At 43.0% G+C, this 27,038-nt stretch overlaps 2 protein-coding genes across 7 annotated transcripts in view; one reads left to right on the top strand and one right to left on the bottom strand.

Annotated features, from left to right (window-relative positions):
* Positions 1-214: 214 nt before the first annotated feature.
* LOC6631612 (leucine zipper putative tumor suppressor 1) lies at positions 215-18,200 on the top strand. Of its 2 annotated transcripts, none has more exons than XM_032439020.2 (7): positions 215-618; positions 14,204-14,805; positions 14,900-15,128; positions 15,185-15,353; positions 15,425-15,563; positions 15,657-16,037; positions 16,386-18,200. In XM_032439020.2, exons 2-7 carry the CDS (start codon positions 14,218-14,220, stop codon positions 17,193-17,195), a joined length of 2,316 nt encoding a protein of 771 aa, XP_032294911.1. In that variant the 5' UTR covers positions 215-618; positions 14,204-14,217; the 3' UTR covers positions 17,196-18,200. The 2 variants fall into 2 exon arrangements, with proteins under 2 accessions (XP_032294911.1, XP_015026621.1); XM_015171135.3 differs by having other exon boundaries at positions 15,425-15,584.
* Positions 17,864-27,038, bottom strand: part of Nost (Nostrin) — a 27,942-nt gene continuing 18,767 nt past the window's right edge. For 2 of the 5 annotated variants that reach the window (XM_032439007.2, XM_070211149.1), the window contains 5 exons: positions 20,589-20,674; positions 20,065-20,290; positions 19,251-20,000; positions 19,067-19,177; positions 17,864-19,005 (listed from right to left, as the gene is read on the bottom strand). In XM_032439007.2, the coding sequence (XP_032294898.1) occupies positions 18,259-19,005; positions 19,067-19,177; positions 19,251-20,000; positions 20,065-20,290; positions 20,589-20,674 (1,920 nt within the window). In that variant the 3' untranslated portion in view covers positions 17,864-18,258. Of the gene's footprint in view, positions 19,006-19,066; positions 19,178-19,250; positions 20,001-20,064; positions 20,291-20,588; positions 20,675-20,790; positions 22,689-26,767; positions 26,872-27,038 lie in introns of those variants that run through there. The other 3 variants (XM_015171018.3, XM_015171017.3, XM_002055035.4) reach the window with 3 other exon arrangements.

Genomic DNA, 27,038 nt, shown 5'->3' with positions numbered 1-27,038 from the left:
CCATTACAGATGTTTTAACGACTAATATGTTTGCTCTTAGCTTTTATTTCTTAACTGTGGCTAGATCCGATCTATTGCGACCGATCTAGCTGGAAAACGGCTAAACAGTCAGAGCTGCTCGTCGGCAGCGGTGATTGGCGCAGTCGCAATCGAATTGGAGGAGCCGTCGTCGTCGCCGTCGCCATCGCCATCGCCATCGCCTTCGCCGTCGCCGTTGTCAGTTTGCTTTGAACACTCGTACGTGAAAGTTGGCGCTGCGACTGCGTCTCACAAAAAGCTTTGCCCATACAATTTTGAAAGCGCAGGCGTGCAACGGTTTTTTCTGCTTTCAAGCCACGATTTGTTTTTGTTATCGATGGTTTGTTTTTTTTTTTACATTCGGTTTCGTTGTAGTGTGAAGTGAAAAGCATATGAATTTTGTGCATATTTTATAGAGTTGTTGGGCGTTTTGATTGTTTATTTTTTTTTTGGTTATTTTTTTTGTTGTAATCTTATGATTTGTGCAATTTTGCTGTAAGCTAACAAAAATATGCAGCAACATTAATAACAACAGCCAAGGCAACAAAAGTCAACAGCAATTACGAGTGCTCGTACCAGGCATTACGACCAAAGGAAGAGGTAAGCAAATATGCAATGCATTTGTGTGTGTGTGTGAGTGTGTTTTTTTTTGGCTTTGTTTATGTTTGTTTCGGGGCTGCATTTGAGCAAAAACCACAAAACGAAAAGATAAGCGAACAACAAAAACCAAAAACCAAAACTGGCCTATCCCAGCTGACACACACACATACATACATGTGTATGCATATGCATACACGGACATGCACCGTAATATACACAGATAGGCAAACACCGTTGCAATTACACAGACGCACATACATTTGCACAGACACAAACAAGCTAGACATAACCTCATTAAAGTTGTCGCTGTTGTTGTCCTCATTTTATCCGGCTGCCAGTGAGCCCAGCCATCGTCGGAGTTGGAGTCGCACTCGCACTCGCACTCGGAGCTGTCTTCGATTATTGAGCCGTTTGACTTTTTCCCCACAACGACGACGAACCTGTTACCAAAGTAGCAAAAAAACAAAAACAAAAAAAAAGAAATAAATATATAAAAACAAAAAAATATATATGTATATATATACAATTTATAATAAAAACATCTCGCTGCCTCTGGCAGCCTCTAGAAATCTGTAAGCGCGAGACAATCTTAAAGCTCTTTTTCTTTCTTTCCTTCTTTCTTTCTCGATACACTTCAATTAGATCAGGGTAGCAAAACATGTTCATTCAGGCTTTGCAAGTTTACGCATGAATGGACAAGTTTGCTGTTGCTGAACTATTCCAATTCGATTTAACCCGCAGTTAGCTGGCAGTCAGCCATACATATGTTCATATGTACATATGTATGTGGCTACCTGGGCTAATGACATTAAGGGTACTCCCTGCAACAGTTTGCTGGCTTATATCATTTTGATTTCTATATATCATTATGGCCGATAGCTTTTAAATGGAATTCATAATTGAAACATATTTATGGTAGGGTATGCTCTTGTCGGTGTTCTCTGCCTCGCTTCTTCTTTTAGCTCTGCTGCTCGCTTGTTGTTGTTGTTGTTGTTGTTGCCATGAACTTGCTTTTTGACCGGGTCCGGGCCTGGGCCAAAACAGCGGCTCGTGCAATTTTTGGTTTGGATTCGCCCGCCTCACTTTCTTGCTCCTGGGCCACACCCCACCTGCCCAGCTGCCCACCTGCCCAGCTGACCCCCAGCCCTTGTCCCAAGCCCAGACAACAGCATGAATATGATTATATTTCAGTGCCGCATCGTTAATGCCGCGCTTCAAATCTACTTTTGCTGCTGCTTTAATTTGCCACACGTTTTGAACCCCCCCCCCCCCTCCCCCCCTTTCCCACCAAGCAGCAGCCGTGGCAACGTCCGCGTCATCAGCCGAAAGGAATTGAAAGTGCGCGCGCATGCGCAATTAAGGCCAAGTGCGCAAAAAAATAATAATACAACAACACAAAACTAAATAAAATAAAATCAAGTAACTGCGACCCAAAGACAAAAGTGTGTACATAAAAGTCAACCGAAAATAACAGCAACAACAACAACAACAAACAAAGGCGTCCAAGTCGAAGGCTGAAGTGGAGCGAGTGCCGCAAAAAAATTCACTTTTCATATTTGGGGGCACACAGAACGCGACTCCAGCTTGGCAGCCACACACACACACACACACACACACACACACACACACGCGCATGTCTTGTACACAAAGAAAACTTAATTTGTGTATCTTTTCGATAAATTTTCTTAAGCTCGTTCAAGTAGCTTCTCTCAAACATATATTCTAAAAAAAAAAAAAAAAACAAGTACATCTTTAGTTTTCCTTTTTTTCGCTCAAATGTAGAATACTATTTTTTTGAGTGCACACACACACACGCACACACACACGCACACCTGCATGTGCCGAGCGAGTTGGTGAAAATCAACATACAGGTTATACAGATTTATGATCACTTTCTGATACTGTTCGCTGAGTGCATCCGCCCCTCCGCCCGCCCGCAAGTCTATGTTCTTGCAAATGTAGGTGAGCTTCAGCTATGTACATTACGGCGGGCAGATGAGTGTGGGCCTGGTCAGCCATGGATCGAGGTCACGAGCTGCAGTTCGTGGTGAAAATGGCAATATGAATATCATCGTATATATTTTTGCCGATAAATGACTATGGATAGACGTCAGTTTTCGTGCTCTTTCTTGTGTTATTTTTTTTATACTTTTATCAACAAAGCTATATACTAGCCGATATTAGCCCAACTTGCCCAAACTCGAACTCGCATTTCCACCCAGCTTCCATTTTATATAGAAATTAAATTTGAGACTATGTTTGAACTGTTATTACTTTGTAAAAGTCGACGACTTGGAGAGAGGTGTGAAGCATATGTCAATTCAATATTCTTCAGATTCTTAGAAAAGTGTATATGTTTATTCAACGGTTTTCCACCAATTTTCCACGTTGGCGCGTGGAATATTGCGCGTGCATAGTCGAAACGATATTTGCGCTGTTGCGTTCATGTCAATTGACAGGTTTGCCAGCGTGTGTGGGCCAGACGTACCTTCTCACGCAGCTAAACCCGATTTGGATTGAAACGTTCGCTATCAATAGCTGATGTGGTGGGAGTCCGGCTCAATCGCAGCATGCTTGGGCGACGCTGTCATCATGGGCGCAGCGCATGCGAGATCTGCCAAAGAAACTGTGACAAGTTTGGAGATGAGTTTCACATGTCTCAGCCAAGCCCGAAACTCAAGCAGAAGGCTCTCCAGCGTCCGCTGCTCGAGTTGCCAGCAACAATCCACAGCTGCTCCAGCTTCAGCTCCAGCTACATCGACAGCTCCCACTTGCAGTAATTGTAAATTGCACAGAACGCGCATTGGACACGGCTCGACGACTCCGGCAGCGGCTCGAGTTGGTATTTCCTGGGTTGCACTTCCCATGCCGAGTACAAAACAATTTTATGGCCATTTAAGACTGCCATCTGTTGGCTGCCTTAGCGGCTTAAATGCCGCTTCGCATACAACAAAGAAGTGTAGATGTTGCAGCGGGCGTCATATATCTCACGGCAGCAACAAGCGCCAGCAAGCGGCAATGCTCTCTGTTCATTTCTGTTGTTGTTGTCTAGCACGCTACACATTACACAGAAAGGGTATCATCAGGTCGTCTGACAGTCAGCCGAGTCGATCGATAAATATCGATTTTCAGATTTCCAGTATACTCCTGTCAGCATACTCCAAAGATTTATTAATAACTTAATGTGACATCATTTTTACTTAAAATCGATAAATATCGATAATAAAACTTAGATTTGAATGAACTTCAATGCTAATCGATAAATATCGATTTCAATAAGTTTATTTTTAAAGTTCATGTATTCTATAAAATTACGAGATCTATAGATTTGGCTTAGTGCTGCCGCAACTTCTCTATTGTACTAAAATCGATAAATATCGAATCAAGAAATTTGGCATGGAATGTGTGGATAGCTCGCTCCAACAGCAATTCGTAGCTGTTTACAGGGTATGTTAGAGTCGAGTGCTTATGCAGCTTATGCACTTGTTGCTGTTATTGCTGATGTTGGCATAAACTTGGCTCTTAGCCTGACTTATTTAACCATGCAAACAAACGGCCAATCATAATAAGCCCCAGGGCCCCACACATGCGCTTCGACAGCAGCGCTGGAACGGGAATGGGAACGGGATTGGGCTTGGGTTTGGGTTTGGGTATGGGCATGGGCATGGGAGTTGCCACAATGGCAACATCTATGGACATTGCCGCAACATATATTTCGGATTGTTTATTTGTTCTTTGGCAAAGACAACGGCCAATGTCTATGTTATATGTGCGCTGCGATTTCGGGCGAATGCGACGCGCCAGATAAACAAAACCGAGCGTGACTAATGGCTGACCAAGCCCCACGACGACAGCAGCTGCAACGTGGGAAAGCTAACACTCGCCCACGTTTTGATCTTTGCCTAGGATTTTGTGCTAACAGCCAGCTGTGGCAGCTGTGTCCGCTGTGCCAGTGAAAGCGTTGTTGCATGTGCCACGGCTGCCTGCTTCGCATTCGTAATTGTTGCTCTTGTGCCGATTGAAGCGTTGGTCATTTAATTGCATCCAGTGCTGAGCAGCGCCCGTGCCCGGATATTCAGCTGATGCCCGCTCGTTAATTGGCCATGCAATTGATCGAAACTGGATTTGCATATGGCATATGCATGGCAACTGTCATAGCTGGCATTGCCATCATCATTAGCAGCAGCATTGAGCGCGGGCTTCCTGCGCTCGCTCGGCCATTCGCATACTTAGTTTGTGAGTACCAAAAGCAGACAAAGCATAAATTTCAGCTCATTTGCGTCAAATGGTCGCTCATGGGCAAGAATTTGGTATTTGGTATCATTACGCCAACGCGTTTGCGACAATTTAAGGTCAATAGTTTCTCTCTCTCTCTCTCTCTCTCTCCCTCTATCTCTCTCGAACTCTCGCATTTTTCTTAACAATAGGCGTTCAAATGGCCTATGCCTACATGCCTTGAACTATATATAGGCATTCTATTGAGATTTTGTTACACAATTTTTGGTTTTTTTTTTTTTAATATACCCTGTACCCATCACAAAAAGTTAACGCAGTTTCTATCGATATACGTCTGTTGAGAATTTATCGATAAGCATATAAACTATCGAAACGAAATATCGATATTGCAAGCAAAGGGGAAGACAAGTTCGGAGCATTTATAAAAGCGACACTTAATAATATATTAAATATAGTGTATATGTATTGAAGTCTTTCGATTGTATTGTTATCGTCTATCGTTATCGATATCGCATTTCTGTAGGGTTGTTCTAGGTTTGTTCGATTTCTCTAGATTTGCCTGCTATTGGCCAGGCAGTTGAGTGCGCCTTTTCGCTTCAGCTACATTAACAGAGTATCTTTCAGTCGAGCGCTTGCCACAACACGATTTTGACTTGCTTTATTTTGCCAAACTTCAAATTGACGGCGATTGTTGCCCGCATCCATTTGGGCCACTTGATTGTTTCTGGCTTTGCCCATATGGAAATAAATAAACAAAACCCATTGCCAACAGTTAAACGCACAGATAGTTAGATACAGATACTCGGCTCGCTGGTCAGTGGGTGTACTTCGATTGCTTGGAAAGCACACAACACAACAACACAACAACAATTGAAAGAGAGTATTACAAAATATATATTTCTATATGTATGTGCATGATTTATGCAGATTTTTACAATTGGCATTCAAAATATATATATATTGCTTCAATTTTTATAGAAATGAATATAGAAATTTTATGAAATTGTTAAATTTTATTTAAATGATTTGTTGATAATTGAATTAATTGAAAAACATTTGATTTCAGCTTTGTAAATTTTCTAATGAGATAATCTGAAATAATAATAAGATTACAACTAATAATAATGATAATGATAATGATAATGGCAACAATAATAATAAGAATCAAATAATATTAATAGGATTTTATCAAGATTTTATTTTGGTTGCATAAATGCGCTTAAACTGCTTTCCAATTGCGATAATAGAATAATAAAATGATAATAATAATAAAAAAGATAAATAAAACAATATAAATAACAATTGATTGCAATTGCAGACTTTTGACTGAAGATCTTCTGAGAATATCAAAAAATTAAAAAAAAAAATAATTATTATTATTAGAATAATTTTAATAACTACGCTGCGAAAAATAAGAGAGCATTTGCAGAAATATTTCTATAGTTGATCTATTTGTTATTTTGTAATTGTTTTTATTCAGGTATTATATTCTTTATAAGATCTCTTACTGCTTTTATATCTTACATATCTTTCGGCACGATCTTCCGAGAATTCGTTTGATTTTGTCATTTATATAAAAACGAGATCCGCAAGCTCATTTATGAACAAATTACTTTTAATATTTGCGGAAGCACTTAACTCAATCCGTATGGACGAGCTGAGATCAGCCGGATCACGTTCATTTGCCGGCATTCGGTTCCAGAGCTGAGATTCGCCCAATTCCCATGGAAATTTTATAGCTCATCAAGAGCTTATTGCTTGACCCCAAAACCAAACGCTGGCCCACTCCCATTTGACAGATCGAACCCAGAGCCGATTACACACACACACACACACAGTCTCTCCTCTCCCTCCCCCCTCCCCCCCTGACCCCCTCACAACCAGTTAAGCGCAACGAGACAGCGGCAAGGTCATCCGCCGCCGATGATGTTGGGCCACTTGCGGCCTGTCACTGCAACTGGTCACACCCATGACATGTGTGTGTGTGTGTGTGTGTGTGTGTGCGTGTGTGTGTGTGTGTTAGGTGAGGTGCTTTTCACCATGATTTTATTTATGCCCATGCATAAATGTCAATCGGTTTTTGCGGCCTGAAATGCCGTTGTCAGCTGTTGCAAGCGGCGCGGCGTCTCACAAGTGTGTTGATGGGCCAAGATGAAACAAAAAAAAAATAAATAAATATATCAAAATAAAAATACAAATAAAATAAACTAAATAGTTGATTGGGCATCGTAAGCGCATTATCGGCTGTGACGTCACAAACTTCTGTGTTTGGCCCTTTGCAATCATCGAATGTTGCTAAACGAAAGTCAATTTTTGTTTCAATTTTGATTTCCAAATTGAAAAACGAAACCGAAACCTGAATTTGAAATGCATTTCGATTGCGTCTAAAATGGAAAACTGCCAGGCGATAAATAAATAATATAACATATAAAAGAAAAGCTAAGCTGCAACATTTGTTGTTGTTGCTGCTGTTGTTTTTGTTGTTGTTGTTGTTATTTCATTAACTGTGTTTTTGTTGCTTTCGTCACGCTTATACAATGTTTCTTATACCCTGTAGCCATTGGAAATGGGAGTATTATAATGTGCAATTGCATGCAAAGGAGGCGTGTCAATATAGCCTGCCTTATCATATTTTGCAGCCTGGTTTGGCCTCAGGTTAAGATAAGTTAACTTTAGGGAATGCCTGCCTCCGCTCTAGCCGGAATTAAACAAATCTAAGAGCTGAACTATTCATAGAGATCGGACAACAAGCACCGAACATATTAAGACTGTAAAGTGTTGGAAAGGGCAAGCAGAAAACTGGGGCAGAAGGAAAGCTGAATAGAGGGTATCTGCTAGTCAGCCACATCCGAATAGAGCGCTCTGGTTTCTTGTTGCCGTTAGTTAGTAATTTATTTTATTTCATTTGTTTTTTGTTATTTTTTTATTTCGTATTTAAACTATGGTTTTTTAATGATTTCTTGTGCGTTGAATGAATGAATGCGGCTGCGGCTGCGGCTGCGCAATGCCAACAACTTTGACTGCGATTATTGAAGCAGAAACAACAACAACAACAGCAACAACAACAAGAACAGCAACAATAAGCACGTCGGAATCGTTACCGTCTAAATGAATTCAATTAAAAAATCACAATCAACAATAAATAACTAACTCAAGCGCTTGGCGGCATTTGTTTTGCCTTTGCTCGGACTTTGAGATACGAATGCAAAAAACAAATAGCAAAAACAAAATTAGCAGCACACGGCTGCGTTGCACAGTGGTGCAATGTTAAGGAAAACAAAGAAAATGAGAAGAAAAAAAGAACAACAAAAATGAAAGAAGAATAATGAAGAGCGAAAAAGGATTGATTTTGCGACAGGTCTCAATCAGCTGTAAAAGGAGCTTTGCATAAACTGAAGCTTATTTAAATTAAAGCATGGAAACAGAGAGCTTTGAAAGTACATAGTTGGCATAAAAGAAGCTTGAAAGCTGCTAAAAGTTTCAAGCGCGTTTAATTAAAAAGACTTTGCTCAAACACATTCGCTTTTAGCTGATATTTTCAAGGTAATTTCTAATGCCATGCTATTATGCAAGACAGCTTGAGCGAAATAAGCAGTAAGCTTTTATCATCTTTTTGATATCAACAAAAAAATATCTTAAGAAAAGCTAAATGACGCGGTCTCGGATTGCAGTGCCTGATCGTCTCAGTACCAATTGCTTGTAATTTAAGCTCACAATAATAAATATTGCTTGTTATTTTGAATGGAAATAACAAATGTATTTATTTATTTATTTTTGGTATATTATGCTGCACGGTATTTCTAGACTTGGTTTCTCATGCTGATATTTCTTGTTTATATTATTTTCAATTAGAAAAAGTATTCATAGAGAGGGAGAAAGTAAATTAGAGATAAAATTAATCAAACTTATAATCAAAAGCATTAAAATTTGCTACTTATGAGAATCGCATCGAAAAGCGCAATTTTATGAGTACATTCTGTTAAGTTAGCAGCGCTGTTGCATATATATTTACATGTATATTGAACAAAAAATTGATATACTTTGTTTTAACTTTTCCCTTTGAAATATTTGACATGCGCAGCAAATTGCATTAGTCACACTGTGCGAATGCACGAAAAACGCAAATCAAATGAAGCTAGTTAGTATACAGTGTGCATAAAACTGCGACTGCGGCTGCGAGCGTGGGAAAAAAAAATACGATGGGGCAGCTGCTTGGGGCCTGGTACCTGGCCACCGACGATGACATGGGCCAGTCGACAGCGATTGTGACTGTGATTCTGACTTGTCACTGCGCCTATGACTGTGACAGTGATTGTGACTTGTGACTGTAACTGCGCTTGTGAATGTAACAGTGATTGTGACTTGTGACTGTGGGTGTAGCTGCGATTGTGACTGCAATTGTGACTGCAAGTGCGCTTGTGATTTGTGACTGCGACTATGACTGTGACTGTGACAAGCGACTGCGGATGTGACTTGAGACTGTGACTGCGCTGGGGAATGTAACTGCGATTGTGACTGGGACTGTGACAAGCGACTGTGGATGTGACTGCAATTGTGACTGCGCTCGTAACTGTGACAGAAAATGCGATTGTGGCTGTAACAGTCACTGTGAATGCGATTGCGATTGCGACGGCGCTCGCGACTGTGACTGCGACAGTGACTGTGACAATGTTTGCCCCTGTTAATTCTATTGGTCAAGCAAGAAGGCGTCTAACCGACTGCGCAATACCCTGTTTACAGTGTAAATATTGATTGTATAACTCTGAGAGGCATTTACTTAAGCTCACCAAAAAGCAGAGACTCTCAAACTGTGACTACAGAAAATACCGAAAATATATAAATATTTAGCCTGTTCGTAATATTTAGATAGAACTTGGAAAGAAGCTCAGTTCGAAAACTCTGCCCCGAAATATACTCTGCATTCACAACATATCACTCTCTCGTTCTCTCTGCCAACACTTTGCGTACAGGGTATACGAAGCCAAAACATGAAACAACGGCTATTTGTTCTTGGACTGTGTGTGTGTGTGTGTGTGTGTGATTTTGGGGTCAAAACACTTTTCAAAATCGAATGCAAATGCGAGTTCTGATTGAATGGGCAGCGATGCGGATCTGAGCCGCGCTGCTGTTGTTTATGATTTTTATACTATTTTATGATCTTATGATATTGCTGCTGGCTTATGGACTTTCATTGATGGAAACTTTCAAAATGGGTTGGGAAAAAAAATTGGTTTTTTGGCCATCAAGAACGGGCCGGCGGCCAAAATGCGAACAGGTTTTGTTTTTTTCTTTTTTTTTTTTCAGATACGCAAAAACATTTTGCAGATACTTCATTTCGCTGGTTCGCCATCAAACTAACAGTTAGCTGCTAATGTGTGAGTGTGTGCAGGTGTGTGCAGGTGTGTGTGTGTATGTGTGTGTTTCACAAGCCATCAGCAGAAGTACATAAATTACATTGGCAGTTTGTCGACGTCGCCGTCGACGTCGACGTCGTTGTTGGCGTTGATTGTTGTTAAAGTTGTCGCCTGATCGGTCGCTTTGTTGCCGGCATTGTTTGAGCCAGGCCTACAAAAGTCTCCCAAGATTTTATTGGCTCGTCGTCGGCGTTACCGTTGCGAAACGTGTCCACAATGGAGTCCGGTCCGGTCCGGTTTAATGCGTTTTAGCGAGCATATAATAGAAAAGCTTGCGAAATATTTATACGTACACACATATCTAGCTCGCACTCGAACGCGTACTCATACTCGAACCGCTCGACTATCTCAACTATCCGTCGCGTCGAGCTGTTTGAGCCGCAATTGAAATGAATGACCCGCTATTCATTCGTTGAACCTGAATGGGTTTTGCTTATCCAACTGTATGGAAAATAAAACACTAGCAAAATGTTTCCTTTTCTTCTTCTACTACTAATTGCTTAACAATTCCATTTCTACATCTCTTGATGTGGCAGCTGCACAAAAGTCGTTTATATATACATTTAAATATAATATTCATACACTCTTTAAATTAATTAACGTGATGACAGTCCATTTAATTATGTTGCTTATGCAAGCTTTAATTTCAATGAAAATAATAACTGCAGCATTATTTCTTAAATCATTTTTTCATCATACGAAAAGTGAACTTGCAAGCAAGTTAAAATATTTGTATATTTATCTATGCATTGTGTTTGTTATTACTAAGTATTTAATAGTCTGCAGTTGCAGTTGCTTAGACATTGTTTTTTCTTTTTCTTCTTTTCACACACAAACTACGACGACCCGCCCTTTTCCTCAAAATATTGCTTTTATTTTATGTACATTTATATACTTGACGGGCCCACAACTGAATTGCCTTAACATTTATTTTTATTGATATGTGAATATATACATATATATGTAAAAATGTACTTACCCAAAAATTCACCCACAAACGTATAATTATTTGATTGCTATCGTAGGAGGCAGACAAAACTTGTTTGACGCACAACATCACAGAAAGAACGAATTAGCAGCAGAGAAAAATATGAATAAAATAAGAGAGAGAGAGAGAGAGAGGGAGAGAGAGAGGGAGTGAGAGAGACAGATAGATAAAGAGTGTGTGAGCAAGAGAGAGAGAGAAAGTGATTTAGAGTAAGAGTAAAGGCAGAGATAAAGTTGTTCAAACTTATAATCGAAAGCATGCAAAGCGCAAGCCTTATTTCAATCTATGAGAATTGCATAGAAAGGCGCGCAGCGGCAAGTAAGCTCATATCATAAGACACACGCATGTACAAATAAGCAGGTGTCTGTTTAGTTCTGTTTCAAGAAGATGTTAACTCTAGCAAGAAATTAAATAATTTCTACGAGCATACAAAAGCAGCGAATGCTCCAAAACCTTCGCCTAAAACAAATGCTATCAATAAATTATAAACAAAAGATGTGTTGTGCACTATCTTAATAGATTGACAAACAGTAAAACAGGTCATGCTATAAAGCGAGTAGTTATCAATGAAAGCAATGATAGAATATTACCCGAACAATATGAAAAAGAACTTCGAGAGGGCCAATCACATTTCAAGAGCTATGCGTATGGAAACTGAACAAGCTTCAAGCTTGGTTCGAAATGTATAACAAAATCAAGGAAACAAAGTTGTGAGACAACATTTGTGTATGCAGCATTCGTTTCGAGTATTTTAGAATGGATGCCAATTTATAATTAAGTAATTTTGAGTATTTTCGCATTCGTTTCCTCGTTATGTTGCGCAAGTCAGCAAAATTGTTATTATTGCTTATTAGATGTGATTAAACATAACTATAATTGGCCTAATCGTACTTGAGAACTCGTTATATAAAAGCCCAAATTCATGAATCTGACTTCATTCCCGACCCTAAAGTTAGGACAGTCGAGTTGTCTGCCTGTCTGTTTTTTTTTTTTAGAGATTTTGAGACTTTGCTTGGGTTCGTCTTTCTGTTGCATGCCGGATCGAAACACTATATCGAAAATTGAGATGTTCGTAGAAGTAGTTCTTCGGGTTTTCCAAAAAAATCTTGAGCAAATTTGAGACTTTTTGATTGCAAAATCAAACTACTATATCATATAGTTGCGATCGGTAAAAAAATGAAGTTATTGCATGAACTTCGAGCTACTTTTAACACACACAAAGTCTTAACAACATCGGAGTACTATATGCTAGTACAGGAAAATGAGTTTTTCTAGATATCTTAAATTTATAAGCGTGACAAATCAAGATCGAACTTTTATATCATATAGTTCTATAGGGATACGTGATTGGAATTCGTTAGCTAATCAAGATCGGACTTCTATATCATACAGATCATATGGGGAATTAGTTAGCTAATCAAAATCGGACTTCTATATGATATAGTTCAACAGAAATAATTAGTCGGAATCAAGATCGAACTTCTATATCATATAGATCATAAAGGGATACTTGTTCGGAATTAGTTAGCTAATCAAAATCGGACTTCGATATCATATAGCTTAACAGGAATAATAAGTCGGAATCAAGATCGAACTTTTATATTATATAGATCATATGGGGATACATGATCATGTAGTTCTATAGGGATACTTGTTCGGAATTAGTTAGCTACTCAAGATCGAACTTCTATATCATATAGTTTAACAGGAATAAATAGTCGGAATGAAGATGAGACTTCTATATCATATAGTTCTATAGGGATACGTGATGGAATTCGTTAGCTAATCAAGATCGGACTTCTATATCATACAGATCATATGGGGAATTAGTTAGCTAATCAAGATCGGACTTCTATGATATAGTTCAACAGGAATAATTAGTCGGAATCTAGATCGAACTTATATATCATGTAGTTCTATAGGGATACTTGTTCGGAATTAGTTAGCTAATCAAAATCGGACTTCTATATGATATAGTTCAACAGGAATAATTAGTCGGAATCAAGATCGAACTTCTATATCATATAGATCATAAGGGGATACTTGTTCGGAATTAGTTAGCTAATCAAAATCGGACTTCTATATCATATAGCTTAACAGGAATAATTAGTCGGAATCAAGATCGAACTTTTATATTATATAGATCATATGGGGATACATGATCATGTAGTTCTATAGGGATACTTGTTGGGAATTAGTTAGCTAATCAAGATCGGACTTCTATATCATATAGCTTAACAGGAATAATTACTTGGAATCAAGATCGGACTTCTATATCATATAGTTCTTTAGGGAAACATTCTCGGAATTAGTTGTCATTTTATAAAAGCTCTTCTGGGCCATAAGCCCAGCTGACTAGGGTATTTGATGTTCGGTGTACTCGCTGTGCTTAGTATTTGTCGGACATACCGGTTAGGCTGTGCTTTGGCCTGAAATACCCAACTAACCTTGGTTGAAATGCTGAATGCCATGGCCAAAAGGTGGCCGTGCTGCCGATCTGCCAGCACCTGTTGCCAAATGCTGTCGCAACGCAAAAACCAGTTGCCGCTGGAAGAACCTTACCAAGTGGTCGAAGTCCCAATAAAACTGAGCACCGTTGGACGCCGTGGTCAGTGGACAGTGGACACACTGGAACGCTAAAGCTGGGCAGAAATAGTTGCGCCTTAGTTAGTTGCTAGAATATAGGTCGACCAGTCTTGGTACGAGAAAGTGCGTCTGGCCGCGGGAGAGTGTGTGTGCGAGTGTGTGTGGCACTGTGAAAAGCGGTCCACGCCGTTAGCATCAGCATCAGGGAGTCGGATCAGCGAATCGTTTTGAGGCTTGGCGACCACACACAGCAATACTTTTCTTATGCGATGGAACAAAGACTAGGACTGGCTACGACATTTCCATGGGATTTTTATATACGTGTATTTATGGTATCGAAAATTTCTTTTGCACTTGGCAGCTGCACGATTCGGGATGTCTGGGGCCACACACATGGCTGTGCCGGCGCATGCGATGGGAGCAGCGGCCAGCGGAAGTGTTGCCTCCGGCCAGAGCCAGCCGCTGGGCAAGCGCGGCCACAAGCGCTCCGTATCGCTGGAGAACAATGCGCCGCTGGCGCTGCGCAGTACGCCGAGCTTTGGCCAGAGCATGGGCCAGACGGCGCTCGGATCACCACAGCTGCAGCTGCCCGGGCACACAGCACTGCATACGGGCACACTGAAGTCACGCCAGGAGCAGCGGCGTCTGAGTCAGAAGTTTGGCAGCCACAGTAATCTGGATGACGATGCGCTGAGTGGCGCACAGATGCGCAGCAAGTTCCAGAACATTCGGCAAATGTTCGAGCTGAGCCGCAGCTGCGTGGCCAGCACCGGCCAGCTGGGCCAGCTGGGTGCTGATGATAGCAAGTCGCCCGAGGAGTCGCTCCAGTCATTGCCGGCAATGCTCAATGGCCCACAAACGTCGACATTGCGCCGCACCACGCCCATAGCTGCCGGAAGCCGGCTGGCCATTAGCGAACAGCAGTCGCAGCTGCCGCAGCAGCCGGGCGAGGCCAAAGAACAGGTGAGGCTTGACATTGAGCTGGCATTAGGTGTGCCATGGGTCTTGGGTTGGGCGCACTTGAATTGATTGATGTCGCGCTTGCCTTTCGCTGCAGCAAATCGGGTCCGGCAACTTTCTGCGTCCGATCGCCTTCAAGCCCATTCCCTTCGAGCCGGACTATCGCATTGCCTCTCAGCAACAGCAGCAGCAGGCGCAGCAGCAGCAGCTGCAGCAGCTGCAGCAGTCGCATTCGACACAGCAACCGGTGCCGGGCGAGCGTTATGGCTACGGTTCGACGCCTTCGCTGGTGCCGCTCTCCACGGCAGCCACACACAAATTTGGCAGTAAGTAATCCAATTTCTGTAACCGTCGGCCGTTCTACATTTTTGCCTCATGCCAGGCACAACAGATCTGCGTCATTTGGCGGCGCGCAGACGCGGCCAACGCGTCGTCCAGCGCAGCAGCAACGAGGATGGCCTCGGCCTGGGCCTGGGTCTGGGTCTGGGTCTGGGCTTGGGTCTGGGTCTGGAGTGTCTCAGCGGCCATGATAGGCCGGATGGCGGCAACAGGTAACAACAAGCAACGCCTAATCTCTTCAAGCATTTGGCAACTAACCGGAGTCTTGGTCAACGATTTGTAGCAAGAGCAATGTCGTGGCAGCTGGCAGCGATCTGACGCCCTCGCCCTCGGACTCGGGCATATCGGAGCTGGAGGCGGCGCTCAAGGACCGCGACTCGGAGCTGTCGTATCTGCGACAGGCAATGGAACAGAATGAGAAAGTAATTTTCAAAGTCCAAAAGGTTAAATAACAAACATGCCTAACCGCCAGCCTCACTGATAGACGCCACATTGTCCAATTTCATTTTCAACAGGACAAGGAAGTGTACTGGGAGCACGAGACGCAGCGCCTGAAGCTCTTCTACGAGAGCCAGCAGCGCGAGTATCATCTCAAGTTCAAGAAAATGGAGCAGCTGCTGGCCCTGCAGCAGTTCCAGCTCAAGCAGCACAATCTGCGCCAATCCGAGCAGCTGCACAAGCTGCAGCAGCAGCTCGATCTGACGCGCTGCAGCAACAAGAGCCTCAAGAACTCCGAACAGCAGCTGCAGTGCTCCGCCCAGGAACTTAACCAGCAGCTGAACGAGGCTCAACAGACGATGGCCGCTCTGCGTCTCCAGCTGGAGGACAGCGAGTGGAAGGTTTGCGAACGCAACGGCGAAATAGCTTTACTCAAGACGCAGCTCAAGGAGGCGCATGTAAGTTCCGCATCTAGCTCCAAGTTTCAAAGTTATTTAACAACTGGCTCAAAACTGGCTCAATTAATCGTTTGGGCCACCGGGCTACGAAGTTGCTGGCTCAAATCTCTGCTGATATCGATATCTGAGCTGATATCCATTGTTATCGATTTTAGAGCAATTAGGCTTATCGATAAGTCGACATAAATTCTTAAAAAAGTTATGTATGAAACGATCTTTTATTGGGTAATTGTTAGGTTAGCTGATATCGATTGTTATCAATTTTGGTGTAATCGAGCTTATCGATAATTCGACATAATTTCCCAGGCATATATCTTGAGCTAATGGATTCTCATTTCGTTTGCTCAGCTTGAAATCAACATGAAGGATCATGCAATTGTTAGCCTGAGACACAGCAACAACATCAACCAATTAAACAACAACAACAACAACAACAACTACAACAACAATAACAACTACAACAACAATAACAACAACAACTGTAAGACAATAACATGCCAAAGTCAACCAAAGCAGCAGACGGAGGAAAACCAGCAACAGGAGCAACAGCTGCAGCAGCTAAACAAAATCATTGCGCTCAAGGATCAGGTGATCGGAGCGCTGACCAACGAGCTGGCCAAGCTGCGCAAGGAGCTATCCGATCTGGCCATTGCGCACGAGTACGGCGAGGAGCCCTGCGGCCGTTATACGCGGCTCAAGCAGCAGCTGGACAACTTGAACGAGATCTGCCAGAAGACGCGCAAGTATACGAGTCAGGCGGCGACAATAACAGCCAAGCCACAGACGACGGCACCACAGCAACTGGACGCCATCATGGAGCGACTGCAGCTGGATCAGGGCCAGCCGGCGCAGCAAGCTTTGGACACGCTCATCGAGGAGTCGACCACCTATGCCGAAGACATAGCCAAGTTGCGTCAAAAGCTCGACGATTTTCGCATCAATCTGGAGCTGGAGAAGCGTCAATGGTGCGCCGAAAAGGACAAAGTCCTGGGCTATCAAAAGCAGCTACAGGCCCACTACATACACATGTACCAGAAGCTGCGCTGCCTGGACACAGCTGCCACCACAAGCACAGCAACAGCACCACCTACAGCTCCAGCTCCAGCTCCAGCTCCGGCGCCAGTTTCCACTGCAAAGGAGGTGAGCAACCAGGGCTGAACAGTTTTCGTAATTGCCCAGTTTATGGTGCTCTTGGACTCTTATTCATATACATTTATATAAATATATATCTTGCCTGGACGAAGCAATATTGTCTACGTTTAATAATCAATTACTATATTTATGCTATGCCCAGTTAATCTTAAAAAGATTTGCATTTTTCTAACCTTGATTGGAATCCATATCCAATACAGACTATATAACATATACACGAGATATTCCAATTAGAACATTTTTGCATATAATAAATGACTTATTATTGGAACGAATATTTCTTGATATTGCGAATACTGTGATGCATGTTGAACACAACATGCATTTTATGCCGGGCATCGCCGAATTATTTCATCCAAAATACAAACAAAATTTTCACATTTCAAACAATTTTAAAGCAATTTCAATTTGCCTAGCGTAAATATAGTAAATGCCCCATATCGCATATACGATTTCGAACATTAAATACAATTATTTTTGATATATTTATAAGAAAACAAAATACAAGCTATACTACAAAATATGTAATATATGCGCATATATCTTTTGTTTTTAATTCTTTACATAACTTATTAAGCATATGAATAAGGAAAAACAATTTTCGATTCTGTTTAATATATATATTCATTTGTGTGTTGTATGTAGTTCCATTATGTAAATGAAAAAAAAAAAAAAACAAACAAATTATATTTATTCAATATGATAATTACACGTAGTCAAGTATATGTGTGCAAGAGAAATGGCTTAACTGGGCGCTATAAATAATAATAATAATTAAAAAAAAAAAAACTATTTAAATATATAAATTTGTGTTCATTTTTTTTAAATTTTAGATATTTTAATGCAGAGACCTTTAGAGCTCGTTGTAAGCATATATTAAAAGGGGCAGATAAGCGAAATTAAATACAATATGACATTCTTCAAAACTCACCCACGCACATACATTCAAGCAGACGCACACACACACACACTCACGCACACACACACACACACACATACACACATAAAGAAGCTTAAGTATCACTCTCACACTCTTAAAAAACTATGTGGCTTATATGGATACGATATGCTAGACACACTCCTCCACGTAGGTTGCCGGAAAGATGCCAATTTGATTGCGCAATGCGCCCAGCCACCAGCCGTCGTCCTGTTTGGCATGCACCTCGATAACATCGCCTGGACTCAGCTCCAGTTCGTCGTAGAGTTTTGGTGTGTAGCTGTAGAGCGCCTTGCAGCGCCCGAGCACCTGACACTGGCCGCCATCTTTGGAGCTGACGCTGGTGAAATTGCTATTGGCGCCTTGGGAGCTCATGGATGAGCTTTGCACCTCCTGCGCATTTTGATAGAAATTTTGTGTTGTTATCGGCTCAGCCTCATCCTCGTCCTGCGAACTAAACTCATCAAAGTCAGAGTCCTGCTGATTGGAGCCACCATCTGCCTGGCCGCGATCCCCATTCGTTTGGCCAGCGGACAGCGTTTTGGACTTAGCCGCTGTCGCCGTTGCCGTCGCCGTCGCCGCCAGCGATGCATTGGTTGTGGAGATTATCTTTGGTTGGCTGGTAAAGGTTTCAATATTGCTCTTGCTGCGATTGAAGTGCTTCAGCAGCGCCGATGTGGGCGCAGCCACCACACTAATGTTTGCACAGGAGCTGTTCGTCTGACTCTGCAATTGCGAATAGTCATCCTCATCGTCTGCGATGCCATCGCTATTATCCTGCGACAGCAACGTGCTCGTATTCTGTGTCTTGTCATTGTTCTTCATCCAGTTGGGCACCTTGAGTATGCTCTGCTGCAGGCCCGTGCGATCCCGTGTGATCTGCGAAATAGTTATAACTGATTGTATAATTGTTGTTTTGATAAAGTTGGTGCATCTGAACCTGTATATGCTGCGCCAGCGGATGTGTTGTGCGCGGCTTATGGTCCAGCTCGAGCAGCGCGGAGTGCAGCTTCAGACGTGCGCCCTCCAAATAAGTCAGCATGGAGCGAATCTGCAGCAGAGATCAAAGTGAAAAGTTAAGTGAAACCTATTCAATTTGTTCGGCTATAGCTATGAAAACGTACATGGTATAGCTTATCGGTAATGTTCTGATGCTCCTGGTTGTTGAGCGACTGTGATAGGCCGCGCAGGCCATCTCTGGAGCGTCGCTCCCGTTCCAAATCTGTTTTGACCAACTGCAGCAGCTTGATCAGCGAGTGCTTGCGCCGCTCACGGTTCATGGCCAGCGTGGTGTGCTCGCAATAGAAGTCGGGCAGTAGCTGCTCGCTGGGACCCTCGGAATTGCGGCGTATATTGCGCACCACCTGCATATCCTTGGCCACATTGCAGGCATCCAGCTGCTGCTGCAGACTGTTGGTTAGGTTGCCCAAAATGGGATTCATATCGCTGATAAGGCGCGCATATTGCTGCACAAAGTTATGCATATTGCCCACACGGTGCTGCTCGCTGCTCTGCAGCTGGGAGGAGCCGCGCAGCACGGCCATTTCCCAGTCGACACGGGCACGCTCGGCGCGCACGCACAGCGTATAGTATTCAACGTCCGCACGTTTGACCGCCTCCTCGGCCTTCTTGCGCTTGTTGTCCAGCTTGACGCAGTCTTTTTCGGCCGACTTGAGCTCCTTCTCGGCGGCCAGTTTGTTGGGCCCCTGATGTAACAGCGCTATCGATGGCGATTTCTGTATGCGCACGTCCAGCATCGCATCCTGCAGCTTCTCGTTCTCCCTAGCGGCCGTGTGCGAGGCCTTCTTGGCCTTTGCCTCGCTCACGCGCCACTCGCTCAGCACACGTGCCGCTTTGTCCACATTGCTTTCGACCTGGTTTCAAATATATATGTTCGTTTAGGATCGCACTCGATTCGCATTTGCTGGACTAACTTACCGCTTTGCGGGTCTTGTGATGATTATCCACGACCGTCTTGAGCGGCTTCACAAGCTCATCGGTCAGCGAGGCTGCCAGCTGGCGATGGATGTCGCTGCGACTTTCCATTTCTGTAGCAACACCACGCCAGGCATCCGCCACACTTCCGGGCACCTCCCGGCCAGCTTTATTCAGTTTATTGGCCAACTTCGACAGCGACTTGGAGTAGATCAGCTCCGAGTCGGCACTAGATGATTACCAGAAAGGATTGCAAGAGCTTTATCGTCAATTTTTCAATAAATAAATCAATTCGACTTATGCCTAAGTTTATGTCTCCTTATACTAGCCGAAAGCTAGCTAGAGCCTACAGGCTTGGAGCACATGGAGATATCTTAAAAGAGACCTTCTACATTTGCATTAAATCCTTTTGGCTGACGAGAACCCTCGACCACGACTACCTTGTTTACCCGAAGCAAACCTCTCGATGTTTCGACTTATTTTATTCGGCTCTAGGCATAATCCTGGGTAACACTAGGAAGACTTACCGCTCTTGGAGAACAAATATGAGCTCTTTGCTGAAGTCGCCGCCCTGTTTGACATAGCGTCTGAGTTCCTCGAAGCCGTTTTGTCCCTATCGGGGGGAGAGAGAGGGAGAGAAATGTTAAAAAGAGATCACAAGCATCGGATGCACATATGAACGTGGTATATGTGGATTGGGACCAAACAATGCTGCAGCCTCGTCTGTACCTCGTCTTTGAAACGTTTGGAGTGCGGCGACAGATCCTCATCACTGGGATGTTGGGACAATGAAGGTTCGTATTCGGTGCGATCGGTGACATCCTCGCAGCTTTCGGTCATATCCCGATCCCGATCCCGACTGCGGTCTGGCGACATTGACTGGCGGCTGGCATTGCCGGTGGACTGATTAAGATTGGTTTTAGATTGTGCCACACGTTTCAGTGGCGTTTGCTGGCGCACTGCCTCCTTCAGCTTGGTGCCCTCCTCGCCGAGCCAGTGCTTCATGCCGTGCCAGCCCTTGCGCAGCTTCTCCTTGTTGTGATTAAAGTTGATCAGACGCTGGTTTTTATTCTTGAGCAGTGTGATGCGACGCTCGCTGGGACGCAGCTGATCCCGATGCGTGCAGTACTCCAGATCGATTTCACGGTTAAAATCCTCCGTCTCGTTAATCTGCCTGGTTATCTCCTGCAGCTCATCAATGGACACAAACAGATTTTGGGCATTCAGGCTCTGATAGCTAACCGACTTGAGATCGTAGTCAAACTCCTCGTTGATGCTGACCTGGCTGTGGCTTCTGCTTCTGCTCCTGCTTCTACTTCTGCTGCTGCGACAGCTGGTCAGGCTCTGCTTGGAGCTTTGCTTCGACGGCATCAGCTGAAAGGAGTCGATGCTCTTGAAGCACTGCTGCTGCGCCAAAAAGCCACAAATGATGTGTGCGTTCGGCTCGGATTCTTGATTGTCCTGCTGGCCACGTTGGGGTGTGCTATGATGGTTCTCCTTGTTGTCGCTGGCCGCCAAGCTCAGCTCACTGGTGCCGTACAGCTCTGGCAGTTCGGGCAGGTTTAGGCCAAGCTGCGGCGGTGCCGTCATATTCATGTCCAGCGTCATCGATGGCGACTTGTGCAGATAGACCTTCAGCTCGGATCGATGTAGATTCTGTACGGATTGCGACTGTTGTTGCCGGGCAATGCGTGGCCGTCGCATTGGTGGCTCTACACCCAGCTGCGGGAGCGGGACCGGCAGTGCGGGTGGTGGTGGTGGTGGTGGTGGTGGTGTCGGTGGCGGGGATAGCATTCGGTCGGGCTGATGCGTTGGCGTCTCGAAATGCTCCGTTTCCGGATCGGCGCTGGTCGGCTGCTCGATTTGCGGCGTGCCACAAGCATCCACGAACTCTTCCTCATCGGAGCTGCGCGGCGTTAGGGTGCGGACTATCGAGGATGTCTTCGCAATGCCGCCCCCAATCTGTTTGAGACGCGCCTCCGTCACACCAAAGCGATCTGTGTCCAGTGTTGTGGTCGATATCAGAATGGGCGCACCAATCTCTAGCCGATGGTCTTCGGAATTGCTGCCGGTCATATTGTAGCTGCCCGTGGCCAGCTTGCTGGGCGAGCCGGACCGATCCTTGCCGGCAACCCCGCCCGACAGAGTCATGCTGCCCAAATGACGACGGCTGAGCTTATGCCCGAGCACCGAGTAACGTTTGATGCGGGTGAGGAATCCTTTGCCGCTGCTCCCATTATTATTATTGTTAATGTTGCTGTTGTTATTGTTGTTGCTAATGCTGTTATTGTTGTCGGCGGCGGCAGCATTCGAAGGAATTTCAGCGACAGCCGCATTATCCTTGCCGCCCAATTTGAATTTATGCGCGCGCAAATGGTTCATCGTTCTACGCGAATTATTTTAATTAAATTTTGATCAGCTTTTTGATTTGAGTTCGATTTGTTGGAGAGCTTTGCGTGAATCTCGCATACGTTCACGTTCACATTGCGTGCGTGCGCACTGCAAATTGTCCAAAAACTGAGTGGATAACGCAACTAGAACAGGCGACAAGTGCATAAGCAAGCGACAACAAGGAGAAGTGAAGCAGTGCCGGGGCAGAAGGAAGCCAAAGCAGAAGAATAAACACGAAAGAAGGCTGTTCTTGTTCATTTTGGTGTTGTGTTCTGTTAGCATGTTCGGTTGATTTGCAGCACGACTACTGTACACCCTTTATGCGCTCACAATTCAATATTGTGTGCAATATTATAGGTAAGTATTCAATATATTTATGCACATTTCGATGAAAATCAAGCATGCATATTTCTTATATCAAGTCGGATTAAAGTACAACTAACTTTTAGTCTTAATCAGCAAGGCTGGTGCATGAGCACAGCCCGTCAACTAATATGCCCGTCAATACCCTAAGTCCACAAAACATAAAAAGCAGACAACGCTAGGCCGACGCTCACCTACATACGCAGCGCAAATGCACACACACACACACACACACACACACACACATAACATAACATAACAGAATTGTAAAACGGTGGAAAGGGCAAGCAGAGCATAAGAATCAGCTGCAGTCAAAAAGAGCAATAAACGCGAGGCAAACGCACGTTCATATTCTTTCTAACAAACAAGTGTTGCATTATTTGACCCCTGCCAGTGTCTGAGAGGCTTACATGCATATGTATGTATTCCTGTACATACAAAAGTGTATATGTGTACATGCATACATACATATACAGCCTGGACATAGTGAACATCCGATTCGGACCCCCTATCAATGCTCGTTTGCTCCACTTTCGGTTCAGGTAAGATTACAAAATGGTTTGTTTATTGAACGGCAGCGACAACGGACAGCAAAAGAGTGCATTAGAAATAGTTGGGGAGGGGAAGCTAAAAGAATAGGCAAACGAAGACTGAAGATAAACACTGACGTGCGTTTGTTATGTCAAGAATCGCCGCGTTGGCATCGAATTGACAGCGAGTGCCTGCCCTCAGCGACGCGTCGTCTGTATGTCTCTGCTTTGTGCCTGTGCATCGACATAGACATACATACATACATACATACATACATACATACATACATACATACATACATACATATAACCACAAACGCATAAACACACATCCATACGCACACACACACATGTACATCATATTTTTTGTGCTTCTGATTTTAGCTTTTCATACCCTACACTCATAATGTGGATTAAAATGTGAATAGTCACGATGGTTGACAATATAAAAGTGATACGGAAATGTGAAAAACTAATAAATGCACTAGCCTATGTGAACAGAAATATATACATATATATCCAGGTAAGTGCCTGTTCTTGTAGTGATATATACATATGCATCTGATTAATAGAACTGCGTACTGCGTGACACTTTTGGTCGGGTACAGGGTATATTATGGTCCAGCACTCTTGACTAGAGATTTCATATTTGTTTTCTGTGCCATTTTCGTTCCATTGCTTTTGCTGGCAATCGTGTCGGTAATTATAGAAATCATTTATTTATGAACTATTTACTTTTGAGTTAGGCGAAGATGATTGTTACGAATTCAAGAGTGGCCTAGGCGACTGACGTATGCCCTGCAGTGCAGCTGTGAGGGATTTTATGAAAATATATAAATAACTGTTAACTGTTACTTAAAAGTATAGCATGTACAATATATGTATGTAGGCCTTCAGGGCTGCCGTGACTAAACCAACACGCCCCTTAAGCAGAGAGGTCTGTTTTATAGCGCACTGAGAAAATTTAAGAGAGTAAACTAAGTGACTAGGTACAATTACCTTAAAAAAAATTTGATTTTGAGCGAAGAGCAAATCTGATGCATTTTTTCTCTGTGTTTTTTTGTACGTGTACTCAAAGCACATGCATATGTTCAGTTGTAGGCGTTGAGGGAGGGGCGAGACGGTCAGTTAAAAATAAACATTAAAAGCTTTTGTTGCCGTTTGATGAAGCTGCTTTCTGGTTGCTGTTGTTGTTGTTGCTGTTAATATGAAAGCAGATAGGCACTTACAAAAGAAGCTACGTAAGTACATAAATATGTACATATGTATGTATGCATGCATGCATGTATGTGTGCTTGTCATTGATGTAACTGTTTTGCGCTGTAAGCTAATATTGGTATAAGGTTCAGGCTAGGGTTCGGGTTCGGGTTTGTCTGGTTATTAATTGCGTTCTGCTTGTAACAGTTAACGCTTTGCCTGTTCTATGCCGATGCCAACGAGCGAAACCGTAGTAAAACAATTTAATTACATTTTGCGAATTGTTGCTGTTAATGTTAATGTTGTTGTTGTTGTTTTTGTTGCTATTGCTGTTGCTGTTAACGTTGTTGCTGTTGTGTTTGCCTTTGCATTGTTGTTAAAGCAGCTAATTGCATTTGTAGTTTGCAACGAAAACACGTCAAAATGCGCTCGTTAAGAGTAGTCGACGGGTAGCTACCCTGTAACAGGCTTAAAGTACGCATAGAAATCCATTTTGACCCACATACAAATACACTTAACCAAAACAGACTTATTTTGGAAAATATTAAGAATATGTTTAGCAGCAGCTGAGAAAACGTCGTTCATCAATGTTAATAACTTGGCCAAGCTAATGAGTTTGGTAAACATATCATTGAAAGCAGCAAGGCCGTAAGTTCGTCTGGCAGCTATATAGAGATGACAGCGTGGTCCGATCCGGCAAAAATATGGCTCAATGCCAAGTTTCATTGAGACATATATGTGTGCGCTATATTAGGCATCATTTGTACTGTAATATATTCTATTATGCGAATTGTGAATCTTTAGAAATAACATCAATGTTGAAATCTTGCGATCGGCTTAAAGTCGGCTCAGCTTTACTTAGAAGACAAAATATTAACTAAACTGAAAATTGCAAGCGATAGATTAGTTTTTTCTAAAACCCAACAGAATAATATAATTCAGTTGTTATCCGATTTCGAATATATATGGTATACAGAGTGGGCAAATATTTTAAATCCATTAACTGAACCTTATTTTTAATGGAAATAGACGGTCGTGGCAATGCCTATGAATCGGTACTCTGCTAATGGGTATATTTAACTTATGATGGGAGCCGTACAAATCGGTTTTATATAGCTTTTCTAAAGAGAAATGACAAATCGAAAGTCAAAAACTCTGAATTAAGCCTGGCCTATTTAAAGCTATTTAAATGAAATAAATTTAAGACATGTTGCTTGTTTTTGCATTGGAGGAAGTTGAGGGTTGCTGCCGTATCTATAATACCCTTCTTAGACATTTGATAAAGATCAGCGGCTGCACTAGAAAACAATGTGTAATAAACAGAAAGTAGAGCTTGTGGCACGTATCATGCTAATGGAGTGCAACTTGAACTGGAGTGTGACAAGTCAAGCAACAATTCAGCTAATGAACGTGGGGGACGACTTAGTTCCAGCATCAGACTCGAGTCTCAGTCTTAGCCAACAAGCCGAAGGGCCACTTGAGAGTACTCCATGCACCATGCACCCGTCCAGCCGTGCTCCGTGCACCACAGTGGCAGAGGCTAATTGCAAAGGGCGCGCCGAGCGGCCGCAGCAGGCGAAACCTGCCATTATGTGGGGCCGTTGCATGGAGCTGGGCTTTAAAGTCAAATAACATAAATTATGGCCAGACGGAGAAAAAAAAAATCAACTGAAAACAATCAGTAAAGACGCGGCGAGCCGCTGGCTATGCCAGGTTATAAATAGCCCCGATTGCAATTGCATCCAGCGGCAAGAGCAGCTACAACACCAACAACAGCAACAGCAAGAGCAACAACAATAAAAACAACAACAACAACAGCAGCTGGTGCTGCCAATTGAAAATCCTTTGGACTGTGCGTGCAGCGGCATCCTTATTGCTTCTTCTTCTTGCGCACAATTCATTGCCCATTATGGCAATTTATATTTAATAAATAGGCGAAAAATGCAATGGCCATATTTTGTGATCAGAGCCAAGGCCAAGGTCATAGCCGCTGTCAAGGTTACAGTCGCAGCCTACGCAGCGTCAGCCTCGCCAGATGCAGCGCACTTACATGTTTATGTTATGTAAATGGGCTGGATACAGTTGAGTGCGTGCACTGTTAGTTAACAGCAGGCCGCGTATTTATGTAATTGTGAGAGCTTAACGCTCTGTTAGTTAGGCGCTCATGGTTCTGGTTAGTTTAACGCTCAGTTTTGGCTGTCTGTTAGAGTAAAAATTAGATTTACCATTGATCATTTGTTGAGGCCCGCAATTTTGGCAACCGTTACAATTTTGATAGGGAAATTTCAGAAACTTTTGAATTTCAAACAACATAATATTGGAATATAAAATATAAAATACTGAAAACTGATGTTCAACATCAAAGCAACGCATACTGACAACAAAAATTCCGACTGCTATGATAAAGTCCAGCCAATTATGCAATAACCTAAAGTGATCAATGCACTAATGATTTCTTTTAACAACGTGCACATTAAGAGCACATTTTCTTGAGGT

Source organism: Drosophila virilis, chromosome X, assembly GCF_030788295.1.
Source record: "Drosophila virilis strain 15010-1051.87 chromosome X, Dvir_AGI_RSII-ME, whole genome shotgun sequence".
Classification (NCBI taxonomy): Eukaryota; Metazoa; Arthropoda; class Insecta; order Diptera; family Drosophilidae; genus Drosophila; species Drosophila virilis.
The sequence above is the reverse complement of the archived record's forward strand: the minus strand, read 5'-3'. Positions and strand labels throughout refer to the sequence as shown.